At 55.9% G+C, this 16495-nt stretch overlaps 1 protein-coding gene across 2 annotated transcripts in view; it reads right to left on the bottom strand.

Moving 5' to 3' along the window:
* Positions 1-16495, bottom strand: part of SHANK3 (SH3 and multiple ankyrin repeat domains 3) — a 343838-nt gene that overhangs the window by 110398 nt on the left and 216945 nt on the right. For both annotated transcript variants that reach the window (XM_086609695.1, XM_086609696.1), the window contains exon 13: positions 8909-8984. In XM_086609695.1, the coding sequence (XP_086465821.1) occupies positions 8909-8984 (76 nt within the window). The remainder of the gene's footprint in view (positions 1-8908; positions 8985-16495) is intronic.

The raw sequence follows: 16495 nt of genomic DNA, 5'->3' as shown, positions 1-16495 counted from the left end.
CTCCCGCGCGGTGGGCTCGCCGCTGCAAACCGCGCTGCCGGTGACACGCCAAGAGCAGGGACCTCTCCGGGGCAGCTGCTGCCGTCCCACCGGACGACAATGCATTTGTCAAAGATTCACTCCTCCTCCCCGCTTCTAAGCACGGAACCCCTTCCGCGGGGTATTTCCGATGCCCGGCCCCACGAGGCCATTTCCCCGGCCCCCTCCGCGCTGAGCGCTGCCTCCACCGCGGCTCATCTCCCGCTCCCCAGCGAGCCGCAGCCAGACGGAACGCCAGAACACGCCGATGCCATCCCCGCCGCCCCGCCTGCCGCTCGCCGCCCGGCTCAGACCTGGCAGGAGCAGGAACCGGGGAGGGTTCCACCTGCTGGGCACGATTTAATGCCAACCCTGAAGGAAGAGCGCACCGGGACTGACGAGGCAGAACGGCCAATAAATAAGCTGCAGAACGGGAAAAAGACCAAAGGAGGTTGGCTCAGCGCGCACAGCCACCGAACAGCCCGAGCTAATTCAGAGCGACTCCTTCCACTTGGTCCAGGCTTGAAGGTCGGGAACCAGCCCTCTGCTCATCCGTCCCCGGCACCCGCACGGCTCCGGTCAGCCTCAGGGGGCCAAGGTGCAGAGCAGAATCACAGAAGGGTTTGGGTTGGAAGGGACCTCAAAGATCATCCAGTTCCAACCCCCTGCCATGGGCAGGGACACCCTCCACTACACCAGGTTGCTCAAAGCCTCATCCAACCTGGCCTGGAACACTTCCAGGGATGGGGCAGCCACAGCTTCTCTGGGCAACCTGTGCCAGTGCCTCAGCACCCTCAGAAGGAAGAATTTCTTCCTTAGACCTAATGGAAACGTATTCTCTTTCAGCTCAAAGCCATTGCCCCTGTCCTATCAAGGTGCTCAGGGGACGGGGTCCCAGTGCCTGACGCAGACGCGCCAGTTTTGGCTGCGGTAGAGTTAATTTTTGTCGTAGTAGCTGGTGTGGGGCTGGTTTGGATCTGTGCTGGAAGCAGTGCTGGTCACCCAGGGCTGTGTCCATCACCGCTGGGCAGGGCTCACACAGCACCAGGGGCTTCTCTGCTCCTCACCCCACCCACCAGCGAGAGACTGGGGGTGCACAAGGAGCTGGGAGGGGGCACAGCGGGACAGCTGACCCCGACTGACCCGAGGGACATCCCAGACCATATGACGTCATGCTCAGCATACAGAGCTGGGGAAGGCTGGCAGGGGGCCGCTGCTCAGGGACCAGCTGGGCATCGGTCAGTTGGTGGTGAGCACCTGTTTTCACTTGCATCACTCATCTTTCCTGGGTTTTATTTCTCTTTGTTATTTTCCTTTTCATTACAAACTATTACAATTATTACATTATTTTATTTCTATTATTAAACTGTTCTTATCTCCAACCCATGGGTTTTCTCAGGTTACCCTTCCAATTCTTTTCCCCCCATCCCACTGGGGGGAGTGAGCGGGTGGCTGTGCTCAGCTGTCGGCCGGGGTTACACCACACCAGCAGGCAAAGGTGCTGGCGCTGATGGGGGATTACGAGCTATGACCACCCTGCCAAGAGGGACAATCCCTGCACAGGACCCAGGGGAGGCAATGGCAGCCACTGAAGCCCATCCACGCGGGGCAAACACGGGTACCGCTCTCCTGCACATTACGAGACAGGAGAAATAGTAAGTCACTGGTGCGGTCCCAACGACTTCGAGGTGCTTAGATGGGGGGCTGGAGGGTACAAAAGGAGGTTGGGAGCATGGGGCTTTCTCAGCTTAGAGGAGAGGTGGTGGACACCCCACTGCCACCTGCCACTGCCTCAGGGGGGGCTGCACAGAAGAGAGAAGGAGATTCTTAGAGGGGCACAGGGGCACAAAGAGGCAACAGATGCAGACTGAAGCACAAGAAATTACAATGACGTATATAGAAAACTTTTCCACCCTGGAAACAAAGACTGGGACATGGGTCCAAGGGGGCTGTGGGACGCCCAGCCTTGGAGACACGCAAAGCAATCTGATCTAGTTGGCCCTGCTCTGAGCGGCTGGTTGTGCTAGAGACCTCCGGATGACCCTTCCAACCTGAATTGTTCTATAATTCTGTGTCTGGACATTTTTGGCCAGTCACAGCACCTGAGGGCACAGAAATCCCTGCTCAGAGGCTTCTTCATGTGTTTCCCCTGTTGTACGGGGAGGCCCATCCAGATGGCTTGTGAACACTCATGGTCGTAATCTCTCTCTCTGGTCAAGTAATCCCCGTGATTGAATAATAATAAGAAAAAAAATAACCCTAAATTGTCTATTGCTCCCAATTCTTCTCCTACCCAGCTGTGCCATGCGGAATGTGGGCTCTTAATTTTATAGAGTTAATTTCGAATCACTTCAATCTCTTCCCTTAACATAGCTCATCAGAGAAGTCAATTCCCCTCGTGATTGCCTCTTTCTGAGAAGAACAAGCTCAGATTTCTCTCCCTGCTTGTCTTATTGTCCTGTTTCAGACCAGATTAGGTTTGCTGAGCCCTGTCCTGCGCTCCTCATCCTCTGAGCTCTGAGGAAGGCTCTCATTGCCTCGGGTGACCTTGGGTGCACCCCGGCACACCTCGACTCCGGAGCAGCCGCGTGCTCTCTTCTTTCTTTAACCGCAGCTGTTCTTCAAGGGGCAGTCACGGAGGGGTGGGAACCTGTGCCCGAGCCTGTGCCCGTGCCTCTGCCCCCCCGAGCAGACCCCATCCCTCCCATCTGTTATGGGCAACGTGCCAGTGAAGTTCCAACTGGGAAACGTTGCTGCCCCGGAGGCTGATTCCACAAAAGAAAATACTTTTGTTCAGTGTACAGCCTAATATTTTCTCCTGTTCCCAAACACACCCCCCCATATACCCGGAGCTTTCTTTTCACTTATTAAGCCAAGCAAGAGTAAATGACAGGTCCCACCCAAACCCGCAGTTCTGCGCCGGGACGCTGTTCCTGTGCCGCTGCCCAGGGCCTCCATTCAAACCCGCAGCTATTTCACAGGCTTCTCCTGAAATCTACAGTCACTTGTGTGTCATTTTCTCAAGCGCTTTTAAGTTGCTCCTCAAACATTGTCATTATGTTAATCTTCTCCCACGTTTGAGACCTCCAGTGAAGTCAGAGATGATGGAACAAGCACTCTCCTGCAAATTGCATTAGCCGAGCTGCCGCGCTGATCTTGCAGCACCTTAGCTCTTAATTTCTGCTCTCACGGAATCTACTGGTCCCAGTGTGTAGTATTTTAAATAACGGGAAAAATCCATTTTGCTTATTCTATTTATAAAGGTGATCCTAAAACCGCAATCTGAACCCTCATAGCACACTCCTGACCTCCATGTCACCCCTGCACGCTGCCAGTTATCGAGCCCAGACTCCACTTCCATCCCATAATGCTAACAAAATGCACCCCTGCACCCCTCACGCACGGCTCTGCTCCCCGGCACTCAGTCCCGTGCCGCAATCCTGGTCACCGACACCATCTCTGTGCTTCAGCCACAGCCATATTCCGAACTCCGGCCAACGGAGCAGAGAAGCTCCGGCAGCCACCCAGCGCTCTGCCGTGGGCGGGTTTTGCTGGTTGGGTGGCTGCCGATGTCGCCCACCCCTGGCACCAGGCGCTGCACAGCCCTTGGCACGGCCAGCGCGTGGTCTCCAGGGCCATAACGAAGGTGGCCACTTGTTCTACCCTGCACCGGTTCTCCCTAAGCCAAGGGTGAGGCTGTGTCACCTCCGCACTCGGAGCGACAAGCACATCTACGTGCTTTGAGAAGCTTCTTCCTCATTTCCTGCCACCACACTGTGTTTTGACACAGCAGGAGCAGAAGACACAGCACCCCACTGTTCAGCACCACCACTGTCTCTCCGTCTCCTCCAAAGCCAACCCTAGCTCCTTCTCCGTCCCAGGAGAGAGAAGAAAAGCCCTCGAGTTGCATGTCATTGGGCAAATTAACAGAGTAACGACCCATTAAAGGCTCTTAAATACAAAGACATTGCCTCTGGCTCAGGAAGACTCTGAACAGAAAACTGCTGCAGGCAGGAACAACATTTTGGGTTGCTTATTCTGTTCTCGTAGCTGCAGGAAGCACGTGCCATTGGCCACCGAGCAACACACAACACTGGCCGGCAGGGCCTGCGTGTGCTCCAGAGTGGCCGTCCTCGAGCTGCTCTGTTGCAGGACTACGCACCGTGCTATGGGGATGCAGCTAAAACCCTTCAATCTGTTTCAACTCAACCCACCAAAATCTGTCGAAACCCCATCTTCACAGCCAGCATCAGTGGTCACCATGACCCCAGCACGTCCCAGCCTGGGACTTTGGCAGAGCAGTCCAGTTGATCAGGACCTTGCATGCATCGACTGCCTGCGAACGCCAAGACCAGCTGGACTATGATCTGCAAGAAGATAGAGACGATTTGGTCCAGAATAGGCATTACATCCTCCTGACACATAGCTCTGGAGGACCCCAAGGTGGAGAGATGCCTTCTCCCTCTTGGCTACGGGTGCAGCTAAAGGCACAGACACGCACGCGACCGCCACCCCCTCCTCTGCTGGTTGGATTCTGGGGAAACGGGGCCACTCTGAGCAAAACTTCCCTCACCAGAACAACCCACGCATTTTGCTCCCAGCTGCCCTCCTTCATGGGGGACGCTGGAGACCAAGTCGTAAGACAGCTGGGACGGCTGCTTATCCACCTGTGGGAGGCGACTCCATCCCGCCATCCTTTCCAGCACCCTCCTCCATGACACAGGCTCTCTATACGGACAAATTCTTCTGTGGCACATGTATGGCAGTGGAAGAGATTTCCCTTGGATTAGAGGGAAAACAGGAACAAGCCAGAGCCAAGATGGACTCCTCTGCAGCAGCACACGACCCACAGACCACAGGGCGACCACCTTTATCTAAGTAGTTTTTGTTTTGCCTTACATGGAAAATAAGCTGGCCTGAAGGAAAGGGTCTGAGCTGGCAAGGGGTTCAGGGAGCACGCAGCACAATGTGCAATTCTGGAAACAGTTGTCCATACAGCAGGTCCACTCCTGTGGATATGCAGCTCAACAAGAGGGCTTAAAAGCTGCATCAGTCTACATCTGCACAACTGGTGAGGTTGGAAGGGGACTCTTCAGATCATCTAGTCCAGCGTTCTCGCTCAAGCAGTGTGCCCAGGACCACGGCCAGTTGGGTTTCTCCTGTCTCCACAGTTGGAGACTCCTCAGATGCAGGACTTTTCGTTTCCCTCAGTTGAAGGTCAGGAGGTTCCTCCAGTCTGCCCCAGTCCCTCCAGATGGCAGCACACCCACCTGGTGCATCGGTCACTGCTCCCAGCTTTGCACTGGCTGCAGACTTGCTGAGGGTGCACTCCATCCCAGTGCCCGGGATGCTAACGAAGGCGTTGAACAGGACTGGGGTACTGCACTAATGACTGCCCTCCAGCCGGACTGTGCCACTGACCACGACCCTCCGGGCCCGGCCATTCAGACAGCTTTCAGTCCAACTCACTCTCCACCTACACAGCCATACTTTGTCTGTTCATCTACAAGAGCTTTACGTGAGAAAGCGTCAAAACTCTCACCAAAGCCAAGACAAACGACATCTGCTGCTCTCCCCTCACCCAACGAGCTCATCACCTCACTGAACAAGGCCATCAGCTTGGCTGAGCAGGACATCCCCTTCACAAATCCAGGCTGGCTACTCCCAGTCACCATCTTGTCCTTCACATGTCTGGAGATGCTTTACAGGGTTAGATGCTGCACCATCTTTCCAGAGGTCAAGGTGAGACGGACCAGTCTGGAGCTCCCCACACTCTGTTCGCCCTTCTTGAAGACAGGAGTGGCATTTTTTTTCTCCCAGTCATCAGGAACCTCTCCTGACCACTATGACCTTTCAAAGACGATGGAGAGTGGGCTGGCAAAGCCATCAGCCATCTCCCTCAGCACTCACCCGTGTGTCTCATCAGGCCCCATGGACTCATCTATGTCCCGTTTGATTAAATGTTCCCTAACCTGATCCTCCTCTACCCCGGGCAAGTCCTACTTGCTCCAGACTTTCCCTCTGCTCCAAGGGGCCGAGGATCCCTGAAGGCTGGTCTTACCAGTGAAGACTGAGGCAAAGAAGGCATCTAGTACCTTGGCCTTCTCCTTGCCCTTTGTCGTCAGGGTCCCTGCTCCGTTCAGCAGCAGACCCATGCTTTCTCTAGTCCTCCCCTTGCTGTTGATGTCACGGGCAGAATCCTTTCCCCTTTCCCTTCGCATCCCTCAACAGATTCCACTCCAGGTGGGTTTTGGCTTTCCTAACCCCGTCCCTGCAGGACTGGGCAGTGGCTCTCTGTGCCTCCCGGGTCACTTCTCCCTGCTTCCACCCCTTGTATACCTCCTTCTTGTGTCCGAGTTCAGCGAGGAGCTCCCTGTGCATCCCGCAGGCCTCCCGCTGCCCCTGCCTGATGTCCTGCTCGTCGGGACAGGTCGCTCCTCACCTTGGAGGAGCTTGTCCTGGAATATCAACTAGTTCTCTTGGGCACTTCTTCTCTCCAGGATGGTATCCCATGGGGTTCTGCCATGCAGACCTCTGAAGAGGCTAAAGTCTGCTCTCCAGACATTCCGGTCAAGTGCTCAGGCTCCCTCCATCATGGAATGCAGAGTTCAGAGCCCAGGACCAGGTGCCTGACCACAGAGCCATCTCAGCAGCTACAGGGGACACCAAGGAGAAGGCCATGCCTTGAAATCCGCTCCCTGTAGGGCTTGGAAACCTCGCTCTGGGCTTCAGGGAAAAGTCCACCTCACCCCCAGCTCCCAGCGGCAGCCGCAGCGGGTCAGGCCAGTTGTGCTCCTGACTGCCCAGCGACCTTCCCAATTCCTTCCCAGTAAGGGGAACACGGTGAGGAAAGATGAGTGGGGCGAGAGCACAGCAATGCCTCCCCGCCGCGCTCTCCTGACCTCGGCTGTGGGGTGGGGAGCGAGTCCCGGGGTCGCAGCTGGTCTCTTCACTCGGAAGCCTGCAAACCACTCCTCTTCCTCGGATTTGTCCTGCTGCTTTCTGAATCCCCACCCTTCTCCTCCAGCAGCATTTCCAAGCTTGGGCGTTCCCATCTGCTTAGTCTCACCTCTTACGGAAGATGTTTCCCAGTTTCGAGCACCTGTTAGTTTTCTCCACCAACTTTTCAAGTATTATTTTTCAAGTCTGAAAGACCAAAACTGCACGCAGGCTTCAAGATGTGTGTATGGTGCAGATTTATACACAGACATTAATGATTATGTCTTCCATTTTGTTACTTTTTCCTTTCCTAACAATTCCAAAAATTATTATTTTTTTTTTTTTCAGGTTTGGACTGGAATCGAAGTAAGCCCCAAACCTTGTTCCTGAGCAGGAGTCAGTCCAACACCTTCACTGCCCAGGAAATACTGCTACTGGTTTTTTTCCCCATACACATTACTTCTTGGTTTTCTGTGTTGGTGTTCAGCTGCTGCTTGACCATCCAGTATCCTCTGTCATCAGCGACCTCTCCACAACTGCTTGAGCTGTATTTTCTGACCTACTTGTTTGTCTGGTTTTTTTTGAACACCTCAGTGCTAAACAAGATGTTTTCGCTGTGACGTCACAGTGATGTCAGATCTCTATTCCTAAGCAATTAGGAAGAGCTGAAAAATCTTTAATGGGCATGAGTCCCTCACAGTGTTTCTTCTGGTGTATGCCAAAATAAATCTATTTCACTACCAACCCAGCTTGATGCAATCCCACCCACCTACTCTTCTTTTGCTTAAGGAACGTCATTTTGACTCATCTGCAAATTTTGACCTATTTCCTGCCCTGTAAGACCAACAGCAACCAGTGTCCCCAGCACAGACCTTCTGGGGTTTCCCTGCAGCACTCAGCCATGGTAGAAACAAACTGTTTTCCTCCTCTTTTATTTCTTTACTGTTTTCTGAGTCATAGCAGCATTTTCGCTTTCACCCCATGATCAGTTAAGAACATAAAGACCCCGAAGCAGCGTGTCACAGGATTTTTGAAAATCAACACAAGTTACACGCATTACTTTGAGTAAAAAGTGCTCAGACTCACGGAGACAGATTAGGGATAAGAAGCTCAGCAAACCAGAACACATCCGCTGCCTTGTTGGTAAGCTCAAAGACTTCAGGATAACTTGGTTTTTGCACAATGAATTGTCACAATTTGCTCCTGACATGCCATGAGCAATAATGCTCATCCAATTACTTTAAGGACCAATAGTTTTTAAGAGTGCTAAAGCCTGACTGCAAGCAGAGATGGTGTTCCACGGAGTAACCCCACATGTATCCCTCAAACACAGCACCCTGGTGCCCAACACGCATTCCTGAATCCAACCAGCAGACCCTACGAATACATCCAACGTGCTCAAAACCAAGCCCAAACCAGCAACACCACCCTGGCATTCACGACTGATTCCCTGTCCAGTCTGACCATCTTCCCACAGGCCGGTCTCCGTGCCAGGGCGGCTGTGCTCGATGGCCACAGACCGGAGTGGGCCAGTGAACACAGGGCAGTGCAGGCAGCACGCTCGGTCCTGCTGATGGGCTGGAGCAACAGCTGTTGTCGTGCCACCCCCTGCACAACAGCATCCGCCTCTTTTCCCCTCCAGACCGAAGCTGTAACTCTGCATTTGCATCCAACACATGCTCTTCAGTTCCTGGAGCACACCAGAAATTCTCCAGAACGTTTGTTCCTCAACTGAGACATGAGCCAGGCTGCTCTGCAGCTGCAACGTTTCATCCAGCTGACCCTTATCTAGGACTTGTAATGCAGACTACAACTGAATTGACCAAAACAACCAGAAGAGTTTCCTTCCCATGAAATTAAACCAACGTATACTGCTCTGTCAGGAAAAGGAGACACTTTTTCCATGGAAACGAATCTCCTCATAACTGCAAAGCAAAGACCTGATGCTTACCTGTGAGAGGTGAAATTGTCGTAGGAGCCCACAGTATAATGTCGGAAGAGACGCTTTGTTCTGTCTTCTCTGGTTTCTACAAGAAAAAAGACACATCACAAAGCTGAGAGTCAAAGGAACACTTCTCCATCGTCTCTGCTTCCCCATCACACCTGCAAACAGAGTGAATCCTGCTTTCATGCCAGCGTTTATTAATAACCAAGTAACAATCTGCGTGCAGCCGTGTCGATGTGATCAGTCCCATGCACGCGTGTGCAGCCCCACACGCGCACCAACAGCTTCGGTGAATAGAACATCTCTTTGCTAGAACTTCTAAACCATGTCAAGTCGTCCAATTTCACCAAGACCCCACAGAAGAGGCAAAGAGGTGAATCAGCCCTGGTAAGGCAAAGACATGCTCCACGTCCCACAGCAGCAGCCAGGTTCCTTCCCCTTGTCCTGTGGCCCACATCAACCTTGCACGCCTCAACGCAGAGAGATGCAGTTTGCACAGAAGAGATGTAATGGTCCTGCTGAGCCCTCCTACTCCCCCGCTGGTCACCGAGCTCTCCAGGTGCACAGGAGTTACTAGGAAGTAAAGCTGGGAACCCAGAGAGACCTCTGCTACCGCTCATCTGCCAACCACCGGCACCATCCCCACCAGTGCCTTGGCCACGGCCAGGGCACCCGGTGCTCCAGGACATGCTCGGTTGGACCGAACCTCCCCTTTGGGTGTAACAACTCAGGGGTTACTCGCCTGCCTCAGAAGTGCCAAAAAGCCAAAGAATCTGCCAGCCTGATCTGTGAAGCTGACAACAAAAGTGATGCCAGGGCCTGCAGGCTGCTGAAGGAAGGCAGCCTGGCTCAGGGCTGAGTGGACAGAGATGCCGCTGCAGACATCGAAATATGGTCTGCAGCTAAAGGCTTCAGAGGACACACGACAGGAAGAAATGTTTTACACTGAGGGTGGGAGGCACTGGCACAGGTTGCCCAGAGAAGCTGTGGCTGCCCCATCCCTGGCAGTGTTCAAGGCCAGGCTGGATGGGGCTTTGAGCAACCTGGTGCAGTGGAGGGTGTCCCTGCCTCTGGCAAGGGGGTTGGAACTGGATGATCTTTGAGGTCCCTTCCAACCCTAACCACTCTATGATTCTATGATTCTACCAAAAATGAGTTTACTGCACGACCCAGGCATGGTACGCAAGACCCACCCTGCAGAAAGCAACTGGGTCCTCACACCAACCCAACCGAGAACGTTACATTGAACCAACTCATGCACAGCTGCAGCAGGGTGATGGGACTCCAAACAATCAGGTAACTCCACTCCACTGTGTTGTCACCTCGTTCTTGTGAAGCCCTCGGTGCTGCTCGCTGCATTTCTGCTGCAGCATCAGGTCAACTGCTGCTCTGCTGCAAGCGCAGCACATGCTAACGAGGGTGGTCGGACAGAAGGGGGATGAGTAAGAGAGGAAATGAAGAGTGAAGTGTGGAAGAGACTCATGCTTTTCATCAGTAGGGACACAAATTGCACTCGAAGCAGTAGCAACGCAAAACAAACATTTGGTTTTAGCTGCGCTGGAATTCGGAACGGCAGCAGCCCGTGGGAAGGGGCTGCCGAAGCAGAGGGGCAGTTTCTACTGTTGTTACATCACTGTTGATCCAAGGAACTTTGTTGTAAGCTCAGGACAGGGCGCGCTGCCAAACCTTTCACCCTGCTCTCACCACCACATGAATCCAGCGCCGCCGGCAGAGGGGAACGTGCCGCAGCGCGGCGGTTCCCCACCGCAGGGATGGAGGACAGCCCTCGAGGCAGCACGGCCGCCGCGGCACCCGTCCTGCCCTGCCTCCCGTGCCTCCCTGCCGGACACCCTGCCAGAGATCCGGCTGTAGCTTCTCCGATCCCAACGGGGCCTCTGGACAGGGCACGAGTACCCAGCACAGATGTCCTGCCCTCGGGGCACCAGGCACCCCTATTCCACACCCAAAACACCCTTACTGCCAGCAAGGTTGAAAGAACAATTAACTTTATGTGTGGTTTGGTTTTCTGATTTTTTGTTTTGTTTTGGTTTCGTGTGGGTTTTTTTTGTTGTTTTGGTTTGGTTTGGTTTTTTTAGCTTTTTCCTTTCTTTCTCAGAAGAGCTGAAGAACAGCCCTGGCATCCTGGCACTTGTTCCCCCAGAACATTGCCCTACGCCCTGTGGTTCTGGCCGTCCCTCCTACGGCAGCGGTCTGGTCTCCAAAGTGGGGTGCGTGAGACAATCCACTGGCGTGCGGGAAGAAAATGTTTCTTGTACCATTAATACAATTTTAAAGGATTTTAAAACCAGCACTAATTCCATCTTTATCTCACTATTTCTTAGTTTCTATTTTTGCACGTGCTTTACAGCGTGCACAGCACATGGGCAGAGCAGGGCAGGTATATAAATCATAACTAAATATACGTGTACACGGGGGGTGTGTGCTCAAATTTCGTTTTACTGAGGGACACGTGATCAAAATGGTGAGGCCCCAACGCACGGACATGCAGCATCACAGTGATTAGCGTGGATGCTCCGGCAACCCCCCAAAAGGTGCACAGGAACCCCCAGCTGGGCTGTGGCTCAGAAGGGTTTGGGGACGTCCCCAGTGCTGTGGCTCAGAAGGGTTTGGGGACGTCCCCAGTGCTGTGGCTCAGGAGGGTTTGGGGACGTCCCCGTGCAGGGAGCAGCCCCTGGTGAAACCTGGTGATCCAACATGCTGGTCCAGCCTCGCCCAACGCGTTTACCTAATCCAGAGGGAGGTTTCCTGAAGCCTGGTGGTGCCCGGAGAGCTGGTGGCTCCCCATGAATCTTCCGATTAGGTGGTCGTCCACCGAGCCCCGTCCCTGCGGTCCTGGGAATAACTGTCTCAAAGAACCAAGGAATTAATCTTACTGGCAAAAAGACACGCTGTGCCAAGGAACGGCGTCGTTAGGGACTGATCAGCACCGCACCGCGACGAGGCAAAGGAGCTGACCCTGCGCCTGGGCCACCCGAGGCAGTGCCTCAGCTCGCCCGCCCTGTCCGCGGGGGCAGAGGGGGCTCAGCTCCGAGTCAGGGGGGATATGGGCCCCTACCCCCGGGAGCACAACCACAGCGTGCTGCGGCCATAACGAAAAGGGGGGACCGACGTGCTGCCGGAGCTGCGCCTGCACCACACACCGGCTCCTGCTGCCGGAGCTGCGCCTGCACCGCGCACCGGCTCCTGCCGCGCTGCCGGGGCAGCACTCGAGCCACAGCAGCCTCCAGCTCCAGTTTGGCTGGCACGGCACGTGCACGGCTGGGCAGTGGGATCCAGAACCAAGGAATGAGGAAACACAGCCAAGGCCTCAAATGCACCTCAACCATCAGGACAAGTGTGGCTGTTGTGGCTGTGAACAAGTTGGCAACCACAGCTCTTTACGTGACATGGACACATGGAAAACGGGAGGGGGGGGAGGGAGAGAGGGAGGGAGGGAGGTAAAGAAGGAGGGAGGGGAGGCACGAGCACGGCGCAGCCCGAGCGGGTCACGCAGTGGCACTGAGCACATCCACGCTCTCGGCCTCACGGCACCCAAAGACTCTCAGTACAAGACACCCACCCCCCCTGAGACCCCTGCGCGGGGGGAGCACCCCCTCCTCCTGCCTTGGGGGCTCCCGCTGCCCTTCAGCCCCTTCTCCCTCTTCCCTCCACCCGCTGTGCCTTCTCCTCTGCCTCCTCCGCGCCCCGGCGCACGCACCGACACTGCGCCTCATCGGCAAACACCTCCATCCATCTCACTCCAGATAAATGAAGGGTGATCTGGCGACGGGCGCGGGATTTATGGGCTGTCCGCAGCCCAGAGCTGTTCCCTTCCCCACTCCTAAATATAGCCGCTGCCGAGCGTGCGCTTAATGGAGCCGTCACGGCGGCAGCGGGGCTGCGGCTGATGGATGGAGAGGAGCGGATCGCCCGGAGCCGGGCGCGGGAGGGAGGTCTGTGTTTAGAGAGGGGGTGCGAGGGACCCCGGTGGGATGGGCTGTGCCCGCGGGGCGGGTGCCCGGGGCTCACCCACACACGCAGCAGCACCGGCAGCCCACGAAGGGCAGGCACCAGCAGGGAAAGCGGAACAGGGAACACGGAATGCTGGAAAACCACAGCCTGGAAACCAGGAGCACGTGGACGGGTGTGGGCTGTGCTCAAGGTGCTCGGCACGCTGCCTGTGAAGCGCTTTTGGGAAGTTTTTAAATGGCAATTCTTTCCAGGTTCAGTCTGCCTAACGCATCAGATGAAAACACAGGAACATTAAGGCCCCGTGGCTGGCCAGGAGCAGTCGGGACGTGCCAAAGAAAAGGTTCTGGGAGAGAAGCAGCTCTCACACCAACCGACCTGACACAGACACCCACTGGGCCAGAGCAGCCTGGCCAGAAGCCGGGGTGCCATTCCCAGGCATCCTCCAGCTCCTGGGCTGTCCCATCCTCTCTTCTCTGAGGCACCAACAGCAGGTTCCAAATAGAAAAAATAAGTCTTTTGGAATGCAAAAATATACCTTTCTGTTTCTGCAAAATGTTGAAATTATATTTCTAAGCACAATTTATCTTATTAAATGCACGATTCATGCACCTCTAATTATTGGCAGCATTTTCTTTCACCGTCTAGTTGACCAACGGCTCCTGCATCCGGACCAGCACCGTGGCAGCAGGCGCTCACGGCAGCGCCGGGGCAGCAGCAGCCCGCGCCAGCCAAGGGACCGGGCCTGGCAGCCAACGTGCCCAACGGGCACCTTCCCCGCCGGCGACGGCTGCACGGCCCTGGGGCCAGTGCTGCACCGCAGCGCTGGGAGGAGAATGACACGTCATGTTTTGGAAACCGATCCCTTTCATCATTGCTGCAGCAGCAGGGACGTCGTGGTTATCTTCCAAGAGCTACATCAAACCACCTGGGAGGTCAAGGTCACAGGAAACCATCCAGCCATCAGGCAGATGAGAAACTGAGGGAGAGAGAGACCAGTTTGACTCTGTGCTAGTCAAGAAAGAGGGTTTAAAGCAGACTCTGAGCTGAAATGCCTCCGAAAGCAGTAACACAGAGGAGATGTGACCTCAGGAATGGAGAAGGCTGAGGTCCCTGTTTGTGCCTTCTCGAGCACACAGACACTCCTGGTGCCAGCAGCCCACGCAGGAGGCTCACAGATGCCCTGTCTCAGCGCAGTGGCACCAATTCATCGTGTTTTGAACTGTCTCATCCCCTGGAAGACACACCACGTCCAGCTGACACTCTCAGTGAGGACAAGTGGTGGGCGGCCTCGTCCTCTCGCAGCAGCCAGACCACGAGCCTGCCTGAGACTGTTCTCATGCCACGGGGAGCTGTGCCACTCCGCGGGGGCAGCCAGCGCCGGCACCCCTGGCAGAAGAACCCTCTAGAAGCTGGGAAGGGGTTCGGTGGCGGAGCCGCGGTGCCGCAGCACGCCCGGGAAGCAGCGTCCCAGCCCTGGCGCAGGGCGGTGCGGCCCCCTGGCACGGGCACTGCTGCCCATTGTGGGTTGCACCCACGCGTCCCGAACCGCACTCCCGAGCGCCTGACTCGGAGCGGGCTGACGAGCAGGTGCCATCGCAATTAAAGCCTCTTCCAGGCTCTGTGCCAGGCGGCCAATCTGGCCGGGGCAGCCTTGGCACTGGCGGGAACAGAGCGGGAATTATTTCCCAAGGAGAAATGCTGCACTATGCTGAGGGGGGAAGGACACGCAGCGCCTGAGACCGCAGAGGAGCCGGGTCTCCTCCACGTGGAGAAGGAGCCAGAGCAGGAGAGACATTGGAGCGACCAGCTCTGCCGCGGCCACCGCCGGCGCTCCCGGGCAGCAGTGGGTCCCCGGAGGCAGCGGCTCTGCCTGCCGTGCCACGAGCCTTATCTCAAGCGCGAGAAAGCACGGAAACCCCTGGAGCGGGACCCTTCCACCGCTCACAGCGCCGCCAGAACGAGCCAACCCAGGGCCCGGAGCTGCCGACTGGAAACAGAAAAGCCCCAGAACACGTTGCTCGGTGATTTGCTCGGCGATGTGCGGCACGGCTGCATTTTATGCAGAACGATTAACGAAGTTATGCTTTCCCCACGACCGAGCTTTACCCTTTGGAGTCCAAACACAACTCGTCTCTGAGCGAACGCGGTCAGAGCCTTGCTGCACCGTCCCGTTCCGCACCATCTACGTGCAAGACGTGGCACGTTTGGTGAACCTTCAGCCTGCGCTCCGCAAACGCGCAGAGGAGATGATTGCATTAGTCCCTCTGGCCCTTGATTTATGAGTTATACCTGCAATAAAATTATGCTTGTTAGAGTCCTTCGCTTATCTGTAACTGAAAAAACGCAAATAAAATGGAAGCCTGCTCTCAAATAACTATGAGTCAGAGAGCAGCATCTGTGCGTCGGCTCTCACGGGGACGGAGCGGCCACGGCTGCCAGCCCGAGCGGAGCAGGAGATGGGCAACAGCCACCACGCCGACCCAACGCACGCGGCAGAGCAGGGCCCGAGGAGGTTCTGTTCAACCTCCACAGCTATTCCACGTGGATTTACCCACATTTCTGCAACGAAGGTATTTCCTTAAGTGCCATCCAGGCAGCTGGAGTTCCTGACTGAGCCCGAACCTCCCCAGGAGAAGGGCTCATCCTGCAGACGTTGCACCCACGGACCCATTGCCAGGACACATTCCTCAGGAGAAACCCACAACTCATCCATGGCACCAGGGGAGGGGGGATGACACCACAATCCCCGTATGGATTTTTTCCTTCTGGTTTGTTGTTTCGTTTGGGTTGTTTTTTAAATAGATATAAACCGAATCTATGAGGATCAGGAACTCCCACAACCTGCCAGCGATCTCCAGGGAAGATCCTCCGTGCCAACAGCTCCCACAGCCAAATGCCAGGGTAAAGCCTGCCAGTCCTGTGCCACCACCTCCGTGCTAGGACAGACAGACCCGAGCATGGCCAGCAGGAGCCTCAGGGCCACCACCCAGCGCGGGTCCCTTTGGGTTCCTGACCCCGGACCACGCACAGCGAACGGGGGACTCGGAAGCACGAGGGCCCTGCCCGAGTGCAACGACCCGCGCCAACGCTTTCGGAACTGACAGCCCGGGTTACTTCACCACGTCTCCACCCGCCGCTTGGTGCATGTCACCTCCCTCCAGGGACAGGAGCCATCCGCGTGGCACACGCAGCCCCAGGAGCCACGTCCCTGTGATGGGGACCACGGCTCTGCCGACGCCGCAGGGGACCGGATTCCTCAGCGCACAGGGACAGGAGCTCTCGCTCTGAGCCGCTGCCCGAGTTACTGTCCCACCGTTACCGGGACGCTGCTGCCGTGAGCAGCCGAAACCGGCAAAGCTGCTCGGAGCAGCGGCGGCGGGCACGGCACGCGCTCGGTGAGCTCCTTCTCCACGGTTCGCAACGCAGGTGGAACACGAACCGATTCTCAGCGGAGAGCTTCCGCGGGCCGCGCTCCCACCGCCGCGCGGCTGAGACCGGGGCCGGTACCGCGCTAACGAGCTGCGGGAGTTTCCTTTGCACACTCACCTGTCCTCCCCACCTCCCCACATCTCCAGGGTTCGGCAAACCGCTCGGCAGTGTTTGACGCTGCTTCACCCTTCT

The sequence above is a fragment of the Tauraco erythrolophus genome, chromosome 4 (assembly GCF_009769465.1).
Source record: "Tauraco erythrolophus isolate bTauEry1 chromosome 4, bTauEry1.pri, whole genome shotgun sequence".
Taxonomy (NCBI): domain Eukaryota; kingdom Metazoa; phylum Chordata; class Aves; order Musophagiformes; family Musophagidae; genus Tauraco; species Tauraco erythrolophus.
The sequence above is the reverse complement of the archived record's forward strand: the minus strand, read 5'-3'. Positions and strand labels throughout refer to the sequence as shown.